Genomic DNA, 19,532 nt, shown 5'->3' with positions numbered 1-19,532 from the left:
AATGGCGGTCCTGTTACACTACCCCACCAGGCTTAGGTTTGTATAGCACTTTTGTGCGAACTGAGATTTTTGCTCTCCTTTGTGCATTAAAGCTCTGTTTTAAAGTTGTAGCCCTCATTGATTATTATATTTTTATTAACACTTTCAGGAAGACCTTGGCTTAGGCATTGGGTGTGTATCCCTCCCAGTTGGGGGACTGAGACACATCAGGGTTAATTGAATCCGGGGAGGAGGCACTGCAAGACTTTTATTTTACGCAGCATGCCAGGGCCCTTTTCTGTGCAACCCAGGGGAGTTAACTGACAACCTTTCAGTGTATGGCCAGAGACTCCCTTCTCACAAACCCCTTTAACAGGGAACCCTGGAATCACCGCCGCACAGGGTGGGGGGTGAGTCACCACTTCACACACACCCCATTTAGGGAACATAGACTAAAGGATTTCGCCCAAGGCCTAAAACCACCAAAGTTGTGACAATTGCTATGGGGAAGGCAAAACCTGCAGAGCAGGGGGAAATTCCGTTCCAGTTTTTTTAACAACAACCATCATAACCACATAAGACGTGCCCAGTTGCATCAGTTTAGAGGTCTATCTGGCCCAGTATTCTGTTTCCTACCGTGACCAGCCAGATGTCCCAATCAGAAGCCTGCAAGCAAGACATGATTGCAATAGTCCTTTCACACCCATGTTCTTGCAACTGGCATTCCAAGACATACCGTTATCGCTTCTCTGGAACCCTCAAGTGGGAGTCCAGCAAGCACAAGTTAAAAATAGACCATAATTTAATTGCCATTAAAGGAAGACCATCCACACAGCCCATAATATAGAAAGTTTGAGGTATGCCATACAATGTGCCACAAGGGGAAGTGTGTGTTTCTCTGTTCCAGAGCCCCAAAAAGGATCAGATAGGAAGGGTAACAAATTTCTTTTCAAGTTTTAAGGTGCTTTTGTTTGTTCATTCTGATATAGTAGTAAAAAAGCATTTTTTGTCTGTGTGTTTCTGTATTGAAATATAAATGAAAAACTTTTGGTTCTGTGCTACTGATGTGATACAAGTGCTAAGAAAGTGCAGGACGAATTGAAGTGTGGACAGAACCTGAGTCTCCTGGGCTAGAACTGACTGTTGAAGCAGCCGCAGCATTCAGAGAAGCAGCTATTGACACACATGACCTAAACAAGCCTCTATGGTGCATTAACGCCTGGATACCCCAGGTCAGCCCTGGAGATCTGGCAACCCTGGATATAAGGAAACTTAGATGGTAAAGTCTTGTCATACAACAACTCCTTATTTCTGCTCAATGACTCCCATTTGTTCTGTAATAAATCTAGTTTTATTCACAAGTCCTCCCTGGTCTAAGGTAACCAGACGTCCCCATTTCCCGGGGACAGTCCCCGGATTTACAAATCAATCCATCAATTTAGTAGGAAGTTGAAAAGTGTCCCCAGATTCATTGAAGAAAATCTGGTAGCCTTACCCTAGTCTATTCTTTAAAAACCATGTTTCTCTGTGCATACACGGCTGTGCAACCTTTGCTTTTTGCTTATTGATTCCCCCCCACACACCATTTTTTATTTTATGGACGCAAGCTGCCTTTGCGACCTCAGCCTGTCTGATGTATAGCATTTCTCTCCGTTTGCAGACTACCAGTTCCCCTCACTTTCTTGTGCAAAGGTGGTTCTAGTTCCTGTCATCTTTAATCTCTCTCTCTCTCTCTCTCTCTCTCTCTCTCTCTCTCTCTCTCTCTCTCTCTCTCTCTCACACACACACACACACACACACACACACACACACATGAAACAAAGGTTTCTTCTCTTTCCCCTCGCTATACTTTGGGAAACATTGCTGTTGCTGTTTTTCCCTGTTCGAAAGTATACCGTTGAGTATCTTTTAAATGTTATTCCCATTTAGTGCCTCATAACTGAACTTCTAAGTGACACTCTTCCCCGCCTGACTTGCCTTAGCAATGGGATTGCTGCAACAAGGAGGGCAGGGTCAGCTGGGAATTATAGTTGCCGAGCGGACCTGAGTGAAGCCTGCCTCTCTCAGGTCCGTTCATCAGCCCTAAGGCTGCCATGGATTGGCTCATTTGAATTAGCAGGTTTGGCGGGAAACCCTGGGCCCCCGTGGCAGCTGAGGGAGACTTGCTGTGCTCAAAATGGTGTGTTGCATCTGAGCAGCAAGGGAGGCCCCAAGTCAGGCCGCAACCACCGCTCACCGAGGAGATACAATAAGTGGCCCAGGTGGCCACTTTGGGCGGAGGAGGGTTTACATGAAAACCTTGTGAACATTTTCAAATTAAAATTCTCTCCCCGACTTTCGCTGAGTTTCTAAGTTTTGTTCTTTAGACAATTTATCTGTGTCACTCTGCTTTGGACTGTTATTATCACCAATGCTATTTTTCTAGAAAATGAGGTGCCTGAACTCACCATGAACACCTCCCTTGTTCTCTTATAATGGCAATGGCACCCACCGGAGGGGGGCCAGAACTGAGATGGGACCTCGGTTGGCTTAGCTTCCTCTAAGCCTTAGGGGTTAACTTTATTAGTCTTCCTCCTTATGAAGCCCTGGAGTTGCCTGGATCTGGAACAGAGCAGGAGGAGGAAAGGAGGCCTTTAATCAGAAATACCAGAAATGTTATTGTTTTTGTGTGGGTGGGTGGGTGTGGGTGTGGGGCGGTCGGTGGGTGGGTGTCAAAGAAGACAGGGACTCATTCATACGAGTCAACTCTTAGGGGCCATGGTCCCTTCAGCCCCCACCCTCCAGAAAACATTTAAGGAGTCCAGACCCCCCACCCCAAATTGATAGGCATTGCCATTCAAATGATACTGTTTGCATGCATGTGATCCCGGATGCATGTGCAGGATGGGACTTAGGTAAAGGTAAAGGGACCCCTGAACATCACGTCCAGTTGCGGCCAACTCTGGGGTTGCGGCGTTCATCTCGCTTTATTGGCCGAGGGAGCCGGCGTACAGCTTCTGGGTCATGTGGCCAGCATGACTAAGCCGCTTCTGGCGAACCAGAGCAGCGCACAGTCCTAGGCTCTGTGGTTTAACCCTAGGATGGGACTTACCCCATTCCAAATATTTTATTCAAGTTGACACCCCGGGAGTCATTGCGGAAGAAACAGAACAGAAATGTGGGTGGCATAATATATTTAAAACATTCTAATTGCAAACAAAGCCTTACAATTTCATGTATTATCTCTGCAGTTAAAAGGAACACGAAGGCAGCAGCCAAGATGATCAAGGGCTTGAACACAAAGTGGTTAGAGGGGGAATTTCTTTCATCTAATACTAGAACTTTGGGTAATCCACTATCGTTGATGGGGAAATTACAGACCATGGAAAAGGTTCTTCATGTAGTACTTAATTGCTTTGTGGAATGCACAGGCACAAACTGTGATGGGGCCAATAAACTTGGAGGCTTGGAAAGCAAGCGTCCATAAATTCATTGAGGTAGGGAGAAGATGCCTGCCTATGGCTGTTCTCAATTATGGCTATATAGAATACCCTGGTTCAGGGGCAATCTACCACCTGCTAGAAGGCAATCAGCAGATTCTGGGCTTCCTGGTTGGCCACCGGACTAGATGGGTCTTTGCTCTGATCCAGTAAATTGGCTCTTTTTATGCAGACGCAAACACCGACCTGTTCTCCACAGAGATACTGTGGTGTATCTCTGGTGTGTGAATTTATATATGTGCATGTGTGAAGCCCCATTCATTGCTATGACACATCACATGAAGGGATTCAAACATTCCCTCCAAAACAAAAGTGAAGCATTTACAGGATTTAAATGCACCCTCAGCGTACCTTTTTTAAGGATATCCCTGCTCTCCATAGAGGGGGAGGAAGCTCCTAAGAATGTCCTGGAAGCATCGAGGGCTAAAAGGAAAAAAGCAGAAAAAGCTGGGCAGCAGAGGAATGCGATGGTCTTAGTTGGAACCAGTTTCTGAGAGGCAGGTGTAGAGTGTATGCGGAGATTGACACAAACACATGCTTAATACTGTGTCTTGGTGTAGTACAACAGAAGTATTATCTCACCCCCATATGTCCTGTGTAGATATAACCAAATAAAACGATACAAGGATAGTCATCTGGTTTTCTCCAGCTCAGTAGGTGGTGGAGACAGTCACTCTGCTGACCACATAGGGGAGTTTGGACTCAGCAAAGGAGTGGAGCACTAGGCTTTGTGACCTCCAAGAGGGCCAAGGATGTATGGGAGGCTCCAGGCCCTCATCCCAGAATATTAATAGATGCTAACTAAATTCTACTTGCATTTTTAATATTGTGAAAATTGTCTCTAGCAAGATACCTTAGAAACAACAACAACCTGCATACTCTACCTACCTAAATACCCACCTAAGCAGGGCCGACAGATGACATTTTGCCGCCTGAGGCAAAATGGAAAATGGCACCCACATCCTCCACCACCACATGGAGGCGGCCTGGGGAAACCCCAGTGTGCTGAAGGCAGGGGAGAAAAAATGAGGCTGGAAAAGAGAAGGTGGTGTGAGCAATGTGCTGCCAGGGGCAGAAGAGGATGGAAGAGTCTCAGTGGGCAGGCAGCTATTGAGGTTCCTCAGACCTGCCAGCCCTCTCAATTGTCCCCAGCTTGCTGCCTGAGGTGACTGCCTCAGCAACGCTCATGGGCCCGCCAGCCCTGCACTTAAGCTGACACCACTCATCTCCTACATCTAACCCCATTATAAATAAGCATGTAAATGGCAAAATAAAGATACAGTGGTACCTCGCAAGACGAATGCCTCAGAAGACGAAAAAATCGCAAGACAAAAAAGTTTTTTGTTTTTTGAGTTGCTTCGCAAGATGAATTTCCCTATGGGCTTGCTTCGCAAGACAAAAACGTCCTTTTTCTTAAAACCGCTTGAAGAGGTGCAGTAATTTCGTCTTGCGAGGTACCACTGTATAAAACAAATCATAGTAGTTCCATGTTGCTGATGGCAAGCTAGGCACCACTTGCATTTGTACCAATGCTTTCTTCTGTTAAAAAGAGGGTGTGCTGAGAATCCTTGGCCACCTCATCGTTAAAAGTAAGCCCACTCCACTTCAGAGTTCTGAGCATTTTTACCCCCACACACTGAAAGTTGGCAATATTCCCTCCATTCATGGAGTGGGCTCCAGTCACAGACTGACTCTTCAGATTTCCAGTGGGACAAGCTGTGATGTGCATGGTGTGCTAGAGCTTTCTGAATATGGGTACTGATGAAACCATTTCTTCCGAAAATAACCTGGTTATCTTGTTTCCCTGTGAATAATTAGCTTCAAAGAGGTGGATATGCTTAGATATACTTTGAAGGTTATAAAGAGCCATCATGAAAGAAAGGAAGGAAGGAAGGAAGGAAGAAATCTGGTGGAAAGGTGAGCCCCTTGCAAGGATGACAGGTGTGCTGTTAAGTTTGGTGTTGACTTCCTTATACCTGCTTCAAGCTTCAGACAGCATCGACATTCAGCCAGACCTTGATGTTCAAAAGGTAACAGCTCTTGTGCCTTACAAATGCCAGTTTTGCAGGACTGTGGCAACAAGATAAGTGTTCAATTTCTCCTTTTACTGCAACAGTTCAAGGCGTCAAGTCAATAGCGAGGCAATAATTTGGCACTGCCATTTGGGGGCCTTGAATTTTGGGGCACGATGCCCACCCGCCTTTGGCTGCTTGCCTGAAAGTAGAGGAATGATCAGGTAGAATCAGAATCAGAAGAATCTTTATTGCATCAGCCACTAGTCATAGCAATAAAATAAAATAAAATGTACATAACATGGCCTTACCTACCTCTGGTTGGAGAGCTGTAAAAATTCCCTTTATTGCCATGGCTGAAAAATTCATAAATCCTAAAACAGGCCACCACATCAGTGACGCCATTTTCCCTTTGCACAGAGGATGCAAGAAGGTCATAAGCTATGTGAGAGAGTTCTGTTTGCATCCTCTGATTCTTCCAAGCTAAGGTATCTTACACTAGTCGAGAGGCCTTAAGGAAAGGGGGAAAAACAGAGTGGGCATTGCTGCCTGGACTGATGCAAGTGGAAAGATGATTAATTTCCCTGGATGCATTTATGAAAAACAAACTATACCAACTTCTTTTTCTAGTTGGCTGGAAGATGGAATCTCGTTGCACTGGCAATAGATAAAGGTGAACCAACGCATTACAACAGACGTCTTATTACAGTGGAGCCTGAAAGCAATGGAGACATGGTTTATGTAACAGATGCTTATCAGTAAGTTCTCTTGGATTACCGTATTTTTCGCTCCATAAGGCGCACCTGACCATAAGGCACACCTAGTTTTTAGAGGGGGAAATCAGGAAAAAAAATTTATTAGAATAATAAAGAGTGTGTGGCTTCTGCGTGAGGTGAGAGAATTCCCCCACCTCGTAGAAAAGCCCACAGGAGCCGCGCACCCTTTAAGAAGTGCACAGCTCCTGCAGGCTTTTCTACAAGGAGGGCGAAGGGACTGACAGGCCGCGTCAGTCCCTTCTCCCTCCTGGGGAAAAGCCCGCAAGAGCTGCGCGGCTCTTGGAGCCTTTCCTGCCTGCCTCCCCCCTGCATTCACTCCATAAGATGTACACACACTTTCCCTTACTTTTTAGGAGGGAAAAGGTGCGTCTTATGGAGGGAAAAATACAGTACTTTGATACCACCTTTCTTTGTGCTTCAAGATTCATGAATACACTTTTTGAAGTGGGGTAATCACTAAAATTCTAGAGTCTTGACAGCTGCAATTCTGCAAGTTTGTAGGGACAGAATATTATGCATGTTGAAAGAAGATATGTTCATGCACCTTCCTCCCTGAATCCTTCTCTTTACATTATGATGGCAAAATGTTTTCTGTGTGGGGTTCCCCATTAGCCATCACAGTTTCCAGAACTCTATTCCCCAGGCAGCTACTTGTGTTGCCCATCATGTTGGGCAAGGAATCAATACCTGGAGAGTTGCAGACCCCCCCCCCATGACCCTGCAGGTCTGAGGATGTGATGTTGCTGGGGTTGTCAGGCTCAGAACACACACTTTCTAGGCTGTCCTTCTCACCTCCTTCCTGTAAGAGCAAGCAGATGCAGAATAGGGCAACAGGCCTTTAGATAATGTACAGTACACTGTCTGTTGGCTCCACACCTTCTCAAGAGCTATCAGACCAGCCTGGCATAATAAGGCATCAGCATGCCTGATTCTGAGAGAACTCTGGGCAAACATGCCAAAGAAAAGTTCTCCAAGGTCCTGCCCAGCAATTTCCCACATTGGATTGGACTTATTGACTCATCACTTGAAAGGTAAGTGCTCTGGACTCTCACACTTTACCATAGACTCATAGAATCATAGAGTTGGAAGAGACCACAAGGGCCATCGAGTCCAACTCCCGGCCAAGCAGGAAACCCCATCAGAGCACTCCTGACATGTGGTTGTCAAGCCTCTGCTTAAAGACCTCCAAAGAAGGAGACTCCACCACACTCCTTGGCAGCAAATTCCACTGTCAAACAGCTCTTACTGTCAGGAAGTTTTTCCTAATGTTTAGGTGGAATCTTCTTTCTTGTAGTTTGGATCCATTGCTCCGTGTCCGCTTCTCTGGAGCAGCAGAAAACAACCTTTCTCCCTCCTCTATGTGACATCCTTTTATATATTTGAACATGGCTATCGTATCACCCCTTAACCTCCTCTTCTCCAGGCTAAACATGCCCAGCTCCCTTAGCCGTTCCTCATAAGGCATCGTTTCCAGGCCTTTGACCATTTTGGTTGCCCTCCTCTGGACATGTTCCAGTTTGTCAGTGTCCTTCTTGAACTGTGGTGCCCAGAACTGGACACAGTACTGCAGGTGAGGTCTGACCAGAGCAGAATACAGTGGCACTATTACTTCCCTTGATCTAGATGCTATACTTCTATTGATGCAGCCCAGAATTGCATTGGCTTTTTTAGCTGCCGCGTCACACTGTTGGCTCATGTCAGGTTTGTGGTCAACCAAGACTCCTAGATCCTTTTCACATGTACTGCTCTCAAGCCAGGTGTCACCCATCTTGTATTTGTGCCTCTCATTTTTTTTTGCCCAAGTGCAATACTTTACATTTCTCCCTGTTAAAATTCATCTTGTTTGTTTTGGCCCAGTTCTCTAATCTGTCAAGGTCATTTTAAAGTGTGATCCTGTCCTCTGGGGTGTTAGCCACCCCTCCCAGTTTGGTGTCATCTGCAAATTTGATCAGGATGCCCTTGAGTCCATCATCCAAGTCATTGATAAAGATGTTGACTAAGACCGGGCCCAAGACGGAACCCTGATACCCAACCCCCAAGAACTTAGCCCAAAAGTAGCAAGAACACTCAGGAGCATTCCTTTTGCTGTGGAACCATCTCTAGATCAGTGGTTCTCAACCTTGGGTCCCCAGATTTTTTGGCCTACAACTCCCATGATCCCTAGCTCACAGGACCAGTGGTCAGGGAGGATGGGAGTTGTAGGCCAAAAACACCTGGGGACCCAAGCTTGAGAAAGGCTGCTCTAGATGTTTTGGATTACAGTCCCTATCAACCCCAACCAGTCCAGTCATGTTCCTATTAGTTTCTGTATCATGCAGCCATACCAGCTGGGGCTGGTGAAATTTAGTCTAGAACATTGGGAGGGCATTGGATTGGCAAGGATTTCCCTACATAGACTCACAAGACTTCCCCAGACCAGAATTTCAGTTGGTTCAGGCATGGATGGGGTGGGAGGATGTTTCCTACTGCAGACACTTTTCTGATCTTATATATTTTTTTCCCCTGCCAGAGATAATGAATGCAAAAAGATGGTGAGTCGATTGACTCTGGGTGAGAAGCCTGGAATATATACAAAAGGTAACTTCAAGTGGCTCATTGCTCCCTTAGGCTGGAGGGAAATTATAATATTTTACTCACCTCCACGGGAAACCAATCTGTTCTCAAACCACTTCTGCTCTCTCTACCTCCCTCCTCACCAGTTAGGGCTTCCTAATGGGGGCTTAATATTGCAACTTGGTCCTTGAGATAATCACAGATAGGTTGTTGGCAAGAGACTTTTTAAACTTTGGATTCCTCTGAGAAGTGACAAATACAGATTCAGTGAGGGGAGGGGATATGGGTTGTCAGCATTTTGATTCCAGTAACATTTTGAGGATGCTGCAAAAAGTGACAAAACGTTTAAAAACTAAAACCAAACCAAACATGGCATGATGAAGTCTTTGCCCATATACAGGGTGAGGGGTGGTAGCGGTGGTGGTAGAATCAGTTCTTCATGGGACTGTCCTACTCCAAAGGATATAAGGTAGGAGAGCGCAGCTAGACATCTTGAATGCCCTTCTTGAGGCCCATGCTTTAAATGGCTGCCTCTGGACATTCAAACGGGTAAGGTTATTTATTGTATTACACTATTTAAAATGAACATAGTTCAACACAGTTTTGAAAAATCAAATGAGGCTATGCCATTTTGTTCTTCTGAAGCATGAAACAACGTAGCCAAGCGATATATGCACCCTTAAAGGATATTTTTTGTGGTTCTTTTTCACATCTAGGGCAGAGCACCTTATATTTCGTGAAAGCAGATTACAGCAGTTATCACATGGTTTTCGTTGACACATCAGTAATGAAGGCCCTTCATCTTTATAGTATGTGCCATTGTGGATGGGGGGGGGAGTGCACTGGTGTGTGTGTTTGCAAGGAGTGTGTGCTATTGGATGTGTCAGGTATACCTGCCAACTAAAAATATAAAAATACAGTGTTTATTTTTCTTTAGACCCACCAGAAATGTTCCACTCACTGAAGTGCAATCTGAACTGGAAATGAAGTTGTTGGGGAGAGGAAAATATGTCTCTTTCTTCATTTCCACTCAAATCATCTTCTCCCAAGTTCTTCTGTAGAAAGAAAAATGGCAGCATTTGGTTTTGTAACATTCATTTGAATGAAGTGTATGAGCAAAAATCTAAGAAAATGGAACTTGCTTGAAGTCGTGGTGCTAATCCAGTGCTTCAGCTAGTACTGCTCATTAGCCTTCATTGTTACAAAACATTCTCCATAGTTCAGTTGGTTAGAGTGTGGTGATGATAATGCCAAGGTTGTAGGTTTGATCCCTGTATGGACCAGCTGCATATTCCTGCATTGCAGGGGGTAGGACGAGATGATCCCCAGGGTCCCTTCCAACCTGACAGTTCTATGATTCTATGACCTCTGGAGAAAAATGCATTGAAAGATATATTCAGCCAGCACAGCTAGATATTTTAGAACAGATGTATGTGCTATTATACATTGTGTCTGCATTAGTAGGTTAAATGGTACTTTCTATTGGCCTGTTCCCCTTTTAAGGCTGTCCATGTTCCCCTTTTAAAGCTGTCCATCCTTTTGGTGGACGCGGGTGGTGCTGTGGGTTAAACCACAGAGCCTAGGGCTTGCTGATCAGAAGGTTGGTGGTTCAAATCCCCGTGACGGGATGAGCTCCCATTATTCGGTCCCAGATCCTGCCAACCTAGCAGTTTGAAAGCACTAAGTGCAAGTAGATAAATAGGTACAGCTGCAGCGGGAAGGTAAACAGCATTTCTGTGTGCTGCTCTGGTTCACCACAAGCAGCTTAGTCATGCTGGCCACATGACCCAGAAGCTGTATGCCGGTTCCCTTGGCCAATAAAGCGAGATGAGCGCCGCAACCCCAGAGTCATCTGCAACCGGACCTAATGGTCAGGGGTCCCTTTACTATCCTTTTGGTGGCAAATCCCAGGCTTTAATTAATTAATTAATTAATTATAGCCTCACATTTTTCCCTGACAGAGACTCAAGGTGGCTTACAAATAAAAAATAGGAAAAAACATAGAAAAAGCCATCATTAAAAACAATTAAGCGTTGATAGAATTAAAACATGAAAGACTACTTATAAAAACAGGTCCCTGAAACTGGGATTATGGTAGATACCATTACATTTTGTCAGACATGTATAAAGGCATACTCTTTTACCCCAGAAATGTTTCCAGTATCAATTCATTTATGGTAGGTCATAATAATACTACTCACAACAATGAATGATTGGTTTCAGGATTATGCAGGTTTTGTGTACTCAAACCAAGGTTATAACAGATTAACATTGCAGGATAAATAACCTAAATGGCTTTCTGTGAGCTTTGTTCAGAAAGTTGCATGTTATGAAGCTCACTAGATTCTCACTAAGTTTGTTAAATATTTATTAATCTTTCACTCAATCATGATAGCAAATAAGGCTTTATCTTTTACCTCTTTAACTATGTGTTCCCAACCCAAAATATGTCTGTTCCTTCCCCCTCTCTTTCCTCATCCTGATTCTTAATGTGACATCTTTTTCGGTTCTGAAGCTAGGGAACCAGAACCATCAGCTGACATAATAGACATATACAAGGCTGTCGCCAAATCCCTGGATTTGCCAGCGGACAAGATTATCTATCTACACAGATCTGGTAAGAGTAGTTGTCATCTTATGACCTATTATTTCTCAATTTGGGGTAAATAATGGTGAAGTTTCTCTCTCTCTCTCTCTCTCTCTCTCTCTCTCTCTCTCTCTCTCTCTCTCTCTCTCTCTTTCTTTCTTTCTCTCTCCCTTCCTTCCTTCCTTCCTTCCTTCCTTCCTTCCTTCCTTCCTTCCTTCCTTCCTTCCTTCCTTCTTTTTCTAAAAACAGAACACAAGTTAGATTAAGCTAAGGAACATTGCATTAAACAACATATCTAAAAACAGCCAAACAGCCAAATAAAAGAAAGGCAGATAAAAATATATACTGTATTTTTAAAATCTTCAATTGCATCGGCCATCAGCTGATCAAGGGTAGTATGTCTAATGGAACAGGTGAATCCAAATAGCCTTGATAGAAGCAACTGGTGATGGATCCAGGGAGATCTGTCCAGCAGGGCATTCCACAGTCAGGCTACTTGAATATAAAAGACCCATCTCCTTTACCTCAATCAGGCATCTGGCTGAGGTAGATCAGAAAGCAGAGGTGAGGCCATTGATCTGATCAAGCACAAACAGCTTCAGATGGGAAGTGCATCTCTCAATATATCCTGGTCCCAGGCTGTAGCGTTTGTTACGTTAGTTTCTCTCAGCAGTGTAAGCTGTGTGGGCTCTAGGGTGTTTTCTAGCAACACGCTCTCTATGTGCTCCCCTTCCTAAATGAGCCTACCTCTTCTGCACCATTGGTCCTGCCGCTCATTTGCTTGCCTCTCGCTCTGGATCCAATCAGCACTACCTCCTAGAATGAGCGTGGCGGAGGTGTGCAATGGAGGTTGTCTTTCTTCTCCTTGCTCCTTTTGCTACTCACCCACTTGCAGAGTGCAGGTGAAAAGCCAGCAGCAGAACCGACAAGGTCTTACAATGGGCCTCCTACTCCTGTGTGGGCTTCAGCAGTGGTGCCAACCCTGCCTGTGAATTAATGGGGAAAGGGTTGCTGGTTCTCTTAAGCCAACTTTCCTCGTACAGAAAGAGCACCTAAAATGATCAAATGGCTACAGCACCTTCCCTACAAGGAAAGAGTATGAAGGAATCAGCATGTATATTAGCGCTGAGGTGTCCATACAGCTAGAGTGTCCCTATTAGCTAGTTACCAGGTTTCTGCTCCCTGGTCCCAATTCCACATCTTCCTATGAGACATTATCTTTTTTCTTCCACAGCTCCATGCCCGGCTGCATGAGTTAAATCCTGGAACCTGGGGTTGTGTGTGACTGCAAATATGGCTCAAATTTGTAAAACCATCCCATTTGGAAAGAAAATCAACTGGATCACATCCCTAGAGATGTAACAAAATGGTGTATCAATTCCACTGTCAGTCATTTAATTGTATTGAAAACCCATCAAAACCAATTAAAACCATCAAAGACAGAAATGTGTTCTATTTTATTTTAATCTATTTATTTTTAATTGGCAAATTTATATGCCGTCTTTTGTGACACTGCAAAACAGTGCTAGCCAAGAGGCTGATATATTTTTTTATATCTTAATATAATGTTTTTCCCATTGACACTTTTGTGTGTTGTGTTCTTTGTTCTTTCTCTTTGTATCACTTTACAGTGGAATGGTTCCACTGGAACCTTGGTTCCCAAACTTAATCCGTTCTGGGAGTCTGTTCAATTCTTGAAACAGTCTGGGAACCAAAGCAAGGCTTCTGATTGGCTGCAGAGCTTCCTGCAGCCAATCAGAAGCTGCGAAAGCCGTGCTGGGTATTTGACTTTCAAACAATTCCAAAGAACCAAAACAATTACTTCCGGTTTTCGTTTGTTCGGGAGCCAGAACATTCAGCTCCCAAGGCGTTCGGGAGCCAAGGTTCCACTATATTACTTTATAATTGAAAAAACTAATAAAATATCAATAATTTTATTATTAAAAGATATACTGTGTTTGGTGGGTGTGATATTGGGTTGGATGAAGTGAATATTGTTTTTATATAGCAGACAGATGAAGAATTGGAAGTTCTTCACTTTCTGAATCTTAATTTTCTATCTTTCTCTTTTAATTTCTTTCTTTCTTTCTTTCTTTCTTTCTTTCTTTCTTTCTTTCTTTCTTTCTTTCTTTCTCCTCCTCAATTTCTCCACACACACACCCTACCACTTTGCATGTTTTTATTGTATCTAGATAAAATTATTAGTTGGTTTAAAAATAGAGAAAATATATTAAATTTTTCATTATAAACCTTAATAAAATTTATTTTAATAAATCAAGATATAATATGTCAACAAATATGTTGTGCCAATGACACGTTGTGGAATTGCATCATTCTGGAGGGACCCTTTCTATTGGATGTTCAGAGAACGAATTAGGGACACTTCCAGGTTATTATTATATTACCTATGGGATTCAGTCACATACTCACAAATTCAGGTCGCAGAATTAAAGGGAATTGGGCATTAAGATAAAATCCTGCCAAATCTCCTTCTCTTTCATTTTTTTCTTTTTCTGGGTGTATGGGACTTTGCCCAAGCCAGGCAGGACTACCACTGAAGAAACAAAATGGCGGTCCTGTTACACTGCCCCACCAGGCTTAGGTTTGTATAGCACTTTTGTGCGAACTGAGATTTTTGCTCTCCTTTGCACATTAAAACTCTGTTTTAAAGTTGTAGCCCTCATTGATTATTATTATATTTTTTGGACTTTGTCACCCAATGGTAAGAAAGAGGAATTGTCCCCTTGTGCACCATCTACTTTGACTGCTGTTCCTATCAACAGCACCTGGGTAATATCACAGTTGTAAATGTACATGTGTAAAGAGAGAAAAGACGGGCCTCTGCAAGAGTTGCAAGGCAATTCTTCTTTGCAAAGCACAACCTCTGCTTCTCTTCTCACTCCTGTGATGGCTGATGCTTCTTATCCAATGCTTCTCTGTCCTTGTGAAAAGGGCTCCGCAAGTGTTATGGCTTGAAATTCTAGAAAGCAAAGCCCTCAGGATAAAGGCCAGTCCCTCTGCGCTGAAGAGAACACCTCTGGGTTGCCTACCTGGACAGCCATGCTCTCTTGCTCTGGGCTCCCTTTTGACTCAGAGCATCAGCCTCTGGAGTCTTGGTTAGCTGCATAGCGACCTTGTGTGTAACTCACAGTTACCATTCCCAAGGCAGCCAACTAGTCAGCGGTCTTTGCATTTGGGTTCTGGCTCATAAAGAAACTGTTCAGCAAGACCAACAAGAGTCATTTGACACACTTTTAAGAAAATATTTTAAAATTATTTTCTCAAGTTACAATACAAGAAACTAGTAGAACAAAAAAACACCCTCTCACCTTTTGCAAAGATGTGAGGCAAGATTACTTTGGAGTGTACATTCCTTAAACTGCTGTATTTGCAACTGTTCCAGTTACCACATGCAATTATAGCTACCAAAAGGTTTGTGGTTTTGTGGTTAATTTTTCTATCAGTGCTAACTGCATGCCCAGGCGGAGACCCCCTGACCCCCGAGAGACCACCAGAAGGAATGACTAACTCATGAAGTGTTATGGGATTTACATTGGCCACAACTTTATTAACACTTTCAGGAAGACCTTGGCTTAGGCATTGGGTATGTATCCCTCCCAGCCGAGGGACTGAGGCACATCAGGATTAATTGGATCCAGGGAGGGGGCACTGCAAGACGTTTGTTTACACAGCAAGCCAGGGCCCTTTTCTGTGCAACCCAGGGGAGTTAACTGACAACCTTTCAGTGTATGGCCAGTGACTCCCTTCTCACAAACCCCTTTAACAGGGAACCCTGGAATCACCGCCGCACAGGGTGGGGGGTGAGTCACCACTTCACACACACCCCATTTAGGGAACATAGACTAAAGGATTTCGCCCAAGGCCTAAAACCACCAAAGTTGTGACAATTGCTATGGGGAAGGCAAAACCTGCAGAGCAGGGGGAAATTCCGTTCCAGTTTTTTTAACAACAACCATCATAACCACATAAGACGTGCCCAGTTGCATCAGTTTAGAGGTCTATCTGGCCCAGTATTCTGTTTCCTACCGTGACCAACCACATGTCCCAATCAGAGGCCTGCAAGCAAGACATGATTGCAATAGTCCTTTCACACCCATGTTCTTGCAACTGGCATTCCAAGACATACCGTTATCGCTTCTATGGAACCCTCAAGTGGGAGTCCAGCAAGCACAAGTTAAAAATAGGCCATAATTTAATTGCCATTAAAGGAAGACCATCCACACAGCCCATAATATAGAAAGTTTGAGGTGGCTGTGGCACAAGACACCAACCCTGCACCCAAGAAAGCAGGGACAGTTTCGGATGTTGTACAATAGCTAGTCATTCTCTGCTTTTGCATTGTGTTCACACACCTAACACACATTGGCACTGGAAAGAGAAACTGCTTTCTCTCATATGTATGCAGTTTGACACAATGCCCATGTCAGTGCAAAAGGGGGACACATTTTAAAGAAAATAGTGTCTGGGGCAGAGAACCAGAAGCGCACAACCATGGGAGACAACCTGAATTTTACTCAAGGCATGGGTGGAGACTGAAGGTGTGGAGGTGAAAGAGATTAAAGAGGAATGCCATACAATGTGTCACAAGGGAAAGTGTTTGTTTCTCTGTTCCAGAGCCCCCAAAAGGATCAGATAGGAAGGGGAACAAGTTTCTTTTCAAGTTTTAAGGTGCTTTTGTTTGTTCATTCTGATATGGTAGTAAAAAAGCATTTCTGTGTCTGTGTGTTTCTGTATTGAAATATAAATGAAAAACTATTTCCTTTTCTAGTTCCTGTCATCTTTAATCTCTCTCTCTCTCTCTCTCTCTCTCTCTCTCTCTCTCTCTCTCTCTCTCTCTCTCTCTCTCTCACACACACACACACACACACACACACACACACACACGAAACAAAGATTTCTTCTCTTTCCCCTCGCTATACTTTGGGAAACATTGCTGTTGCTGTTTTTCCATGTTCGAAAGTATACCGTTGAGTATCTTTTAAATGTTATTCCCATTTAGTGCCTCATAACTGAACTTCTAAGTGACACTCTTCCCCGCCTGACTTGCCTTAGCAATGGGATTGCTGCAACAAGGAGGGCAGGGTCAGCTGGGAATTATAGTTGCCGAGCGGACCTGAGTGAAGCCTGCCTCTCTCAGGTCCATTCAGCAGCCCTAAGGCTGCCATGGATTGGCTCATTTGAATTAGCAGGTTTGGCGGGAACCCCTGGGCCCCCGTGGCAGCTGAGGGAGACGTGCTGCGCTCAAAATGGTGTGTTGCATCTGAGCAGCAAGGGAGGCCCCAAGTCAGGCCGCAACCACCGCTCACCGAGGAGATACAATAAGTGGCCCAGGTGGCCACTTTGGGGGGAGGAGGGTTTACATGAAAACCTTGTGAACATTTTCAAAATAAAATTCTCTCCCCGACTTTCGCTGAGTTTCTAAGTTTTGTTCTTTAGACAATTTATTTGTGTCACTCTGCTTTGGACTGTTATTATCACCAGTGCTATTTTCTAGAAAATGAGGTGCCTGAACTCACCATGAACACCTCCCTTGTTCTCTTATAATGGCAATGGCACCCACCGGAGGGGGGCCAGAACTGAGATGGGACCTCAGTTGGCTTAGCTTCCTCTAAGCCTTAGGGGTTAACTTTATTAGTCTTCCTCCTTATGAAGGCCTGGAGTTGTCTGGATCTGGAACAGAGCAGGAGGAGGAAAGGAGGCCTTTAATCAGAAATACCAGAAATGTTATTGTTTGGGGGGGGGTGTCAAAGAAGACAGGGACTCAAAGAAGGCAGGGACTCAACTCTTAGGGGCCGTGGTCCCTTCAGCCCCCACCCTCCAGAAAATATTTAAGGAGTCCAGACCCCCCACCCCAAATTGATAGGCATTGCCATTCAAATGATACCATTTGCATGCATGTGATCGATTGTGCAGGATGGGACTTAGGTAATGGTAAAGGGGACCCCTGACCATTAGGTCCAGTTGTGACCAACTCTGGTGTTGCGGCGCTCATCTTGCTTTATTGGCCGAGGGAGCCGGCGTACAGCTTCTGGGTCATGTGGCCAGCATGACTAAGCCGCTTCTGGCAAACCAGAGGAGCGCACAGTCCTAGGCTCTGTGGTTTAACCCTAGGATGGGACTTACCCCATTCCAAATATTTTATTCAAGTTGACACCCCCGGACTCATTGCGGAAGAAACAGAACAGAAATGTGGGTGGCATAATATATTTAAAACTTTCTAATTGCAAACAAAGTCTTACAATTTCATGTATTATCTCTGCGGTTAAAAGGAACACGAAGGCAGCAGCCAAGATGATCAAGGGCTTGAACACAAAGTGGTTAGAGGGGAGTTTCTTTCATCTAATACTACTAGAACTTTGGGTAATCCACTATCGTTGATGGGGAAATTACAGACCATGGAAAAGGTTCTTCATGTAGTACTTAATTGCTTTGTGGAATGCACAGGCACAAACTGTGATGGGGCCAATAAACTTGGAGGCTTGGAAAGCAAGAGTCCACAAATTCATTGAGGTAGGGAGAAGATGCCTGCCTATGGCTGTTCTCAATTATGGCTATATAGAATACCCTGGTTCAGGGGCAATCTACCACCTGCCAGACGTCAATCAGCAGATTCTGGGCTTCCTGGTTGGCCACCGGACTAGATGGGTCTTTGCTCTGATCCAGTAAATTGGCTCTTTTTATGCAGACGCAAACACCGACCTGTTCTCCACAGAGATACTGTGGTGTATCTCTGGTGTGTGAATTTATATGTGTGCATGTGTGAAGCCCCATTCATTGCTATGACACATCACATGAAGGGATTCAAACATTCCCTCCAAAACAAAAGTGAAGCATTTACAGGATTTAAATGCGCCATCAGCGTACCTTTTTTAAGGATATCCCTGCTCTCCATAGAGAGGGAGGAAGCTCCTAAGAATGTCCTGGAAGCATCGAGGGCTAAAAGGAAAAAAGCAGAAAAAAGCTGTGCAGCAGAGGAATGCGATGGTCTTAGTTGGAACCAGTTTCTGAGAGGCAGGTGTAGAGTGTATGCAGAGATTGACACAAACACATGCTTAATACTGTGTCTTGGTGTAGTACAACAGAAGTATTATCTCACCCCACATGTCCTGTGTAGCTATAACCAAATAAAACGATACAAGGATAGTCATCTGGTTTTCTCCAGCTCACTAGGTGGTGGAGACAGTCATTCTGCTGACCACATAGGGGAGTTTGGACTCAGCAAAGGAGTGGAGCACTAGGCTTTGTGACCTCCAAGAGGGCCAAGGATGTATGGGAGGCTCCAGGCCCTCATCCCAGAATATTAATAGATGCTAACTAAATTCTACTTGCATTTTTAACATTGTGAAAATTGTCTCTAGTAAGATACCTTAGAAATAACAACAACCTGCATACTCTTACCTACCTAAATACCCACCTAAGCAGGACTGACAGATGACATTTTGCCGCCTGAGGCAAAATGGAAAATGGCACCCACATCCTCCTCCACCACATGAAGAGACTGGAGGCGGCCTGGGGAAACCCCAGTGTGCTGAAGGCAGGGGAGAAAAAATGAGGCTGGAGAAGAGAAGGTGGTGTGAGCAGTGTGCTCCCTGGGGCAGAAGAGGATGGAAGAGTCTCAGTGGGCAGGCAGCTATTGAGGTTCCTCAGGCCTGCCAGCCCTCTCAACTGTCCCCAGCTTGCTGCCTGAGGTGACTGCCTCAGTAAGGCTCATGGGCCCGCCAGCCCTGCACTTAAGCTGACACCACTCATCCCCTACATCTAACCCTATTATAAATAAGCATGTAAATGGCAAAATAAAGATACAGTGGTACCTCGCAAGACGAATGCCTCGGAAGACGAAAAACTAGCAAGACGAAAGAGTTTTTCATTTTTTGAGTTGCTTCGCAAGACGAATTTCCCTATGTTTGTTTTCTTTTTCTTAAAACCGCTTGAAGAGGTGCAGTTGAGACTTGACCGTGCTTCGCAAGATGAAAAGACTCGCAAGACGAAAAGACTCGCGGAACGAATTAATTTCGTCTTCCGAGGTACCACTGTATAAAACAAATCATAGTAGTTCCATGTTGCTGATGGCAAGCTAGGCACCACTTGCATTGGTACCAATGCTTTCTTCTGTTAAAAAGAGGGT

At 44.4% G+C, this 19,532-nt stretch overlaps 1 protein-coding gene across 2 annotated transcripts; it reads left to right on the top strand.

The window, feature by feature from the left end:
• Positions 1-5,303: 5,303 nt before the first annotated feature.
• LOC309361688 (epididymal secretory protein 4-like) lies at positions 5,304-12,832 on the top strand. 2 transcript variants are annotated; one of them, XM_081896768.1, is made up of 6 exons: positions 5,315-5,488; positions 6,101-6,228; positions 8,756-8,823; positions 9,516-9,608; positions 11,315-11,416; positions 12,621-12,832. In XM_081896768.1, the coding sequence occupies exons 1-6, from the start codon at positions 5,330-5,332 to the stop codon at positions 12,638-12,640; spliced, it is 570 nt and encodes a 189-aa protein (XP_081752894.1). In that variant the 5' UTR covers positions 5,315-5,329; the 3' UTR covers positions 12,641-12,832. The 2 variants fall into 2 exon arrangements, with proteins under 2 accessions (XP_081752895.1, XP_081752894.1); XM_081896769.1 differs by lacking the exon at positions 11,315-11,416 and having other exon boundaries at positions 5,304-5,488.
• The last annotated feature ends 6,700 nt before the right edge of the window (positions 12,833-19,532 follow it).

Source organism: Podarcis melisellensis (genome assembly GCF_964234715.1).
Source record: "Podarcis melisellensis genome assembly, chromosome: Z".
Lineage (NCBI taxonomy): Eukaryota > Metazoa > Chordata > Lepidosauria > Squamata > Lacertidae > Podarcis > Podarcis melisellensis.
The sequence above is the reverse complement of the archived record's forward strand: the minus strand, read 5'-3'. Positions and strand labels throughout refer to the sequence as shown.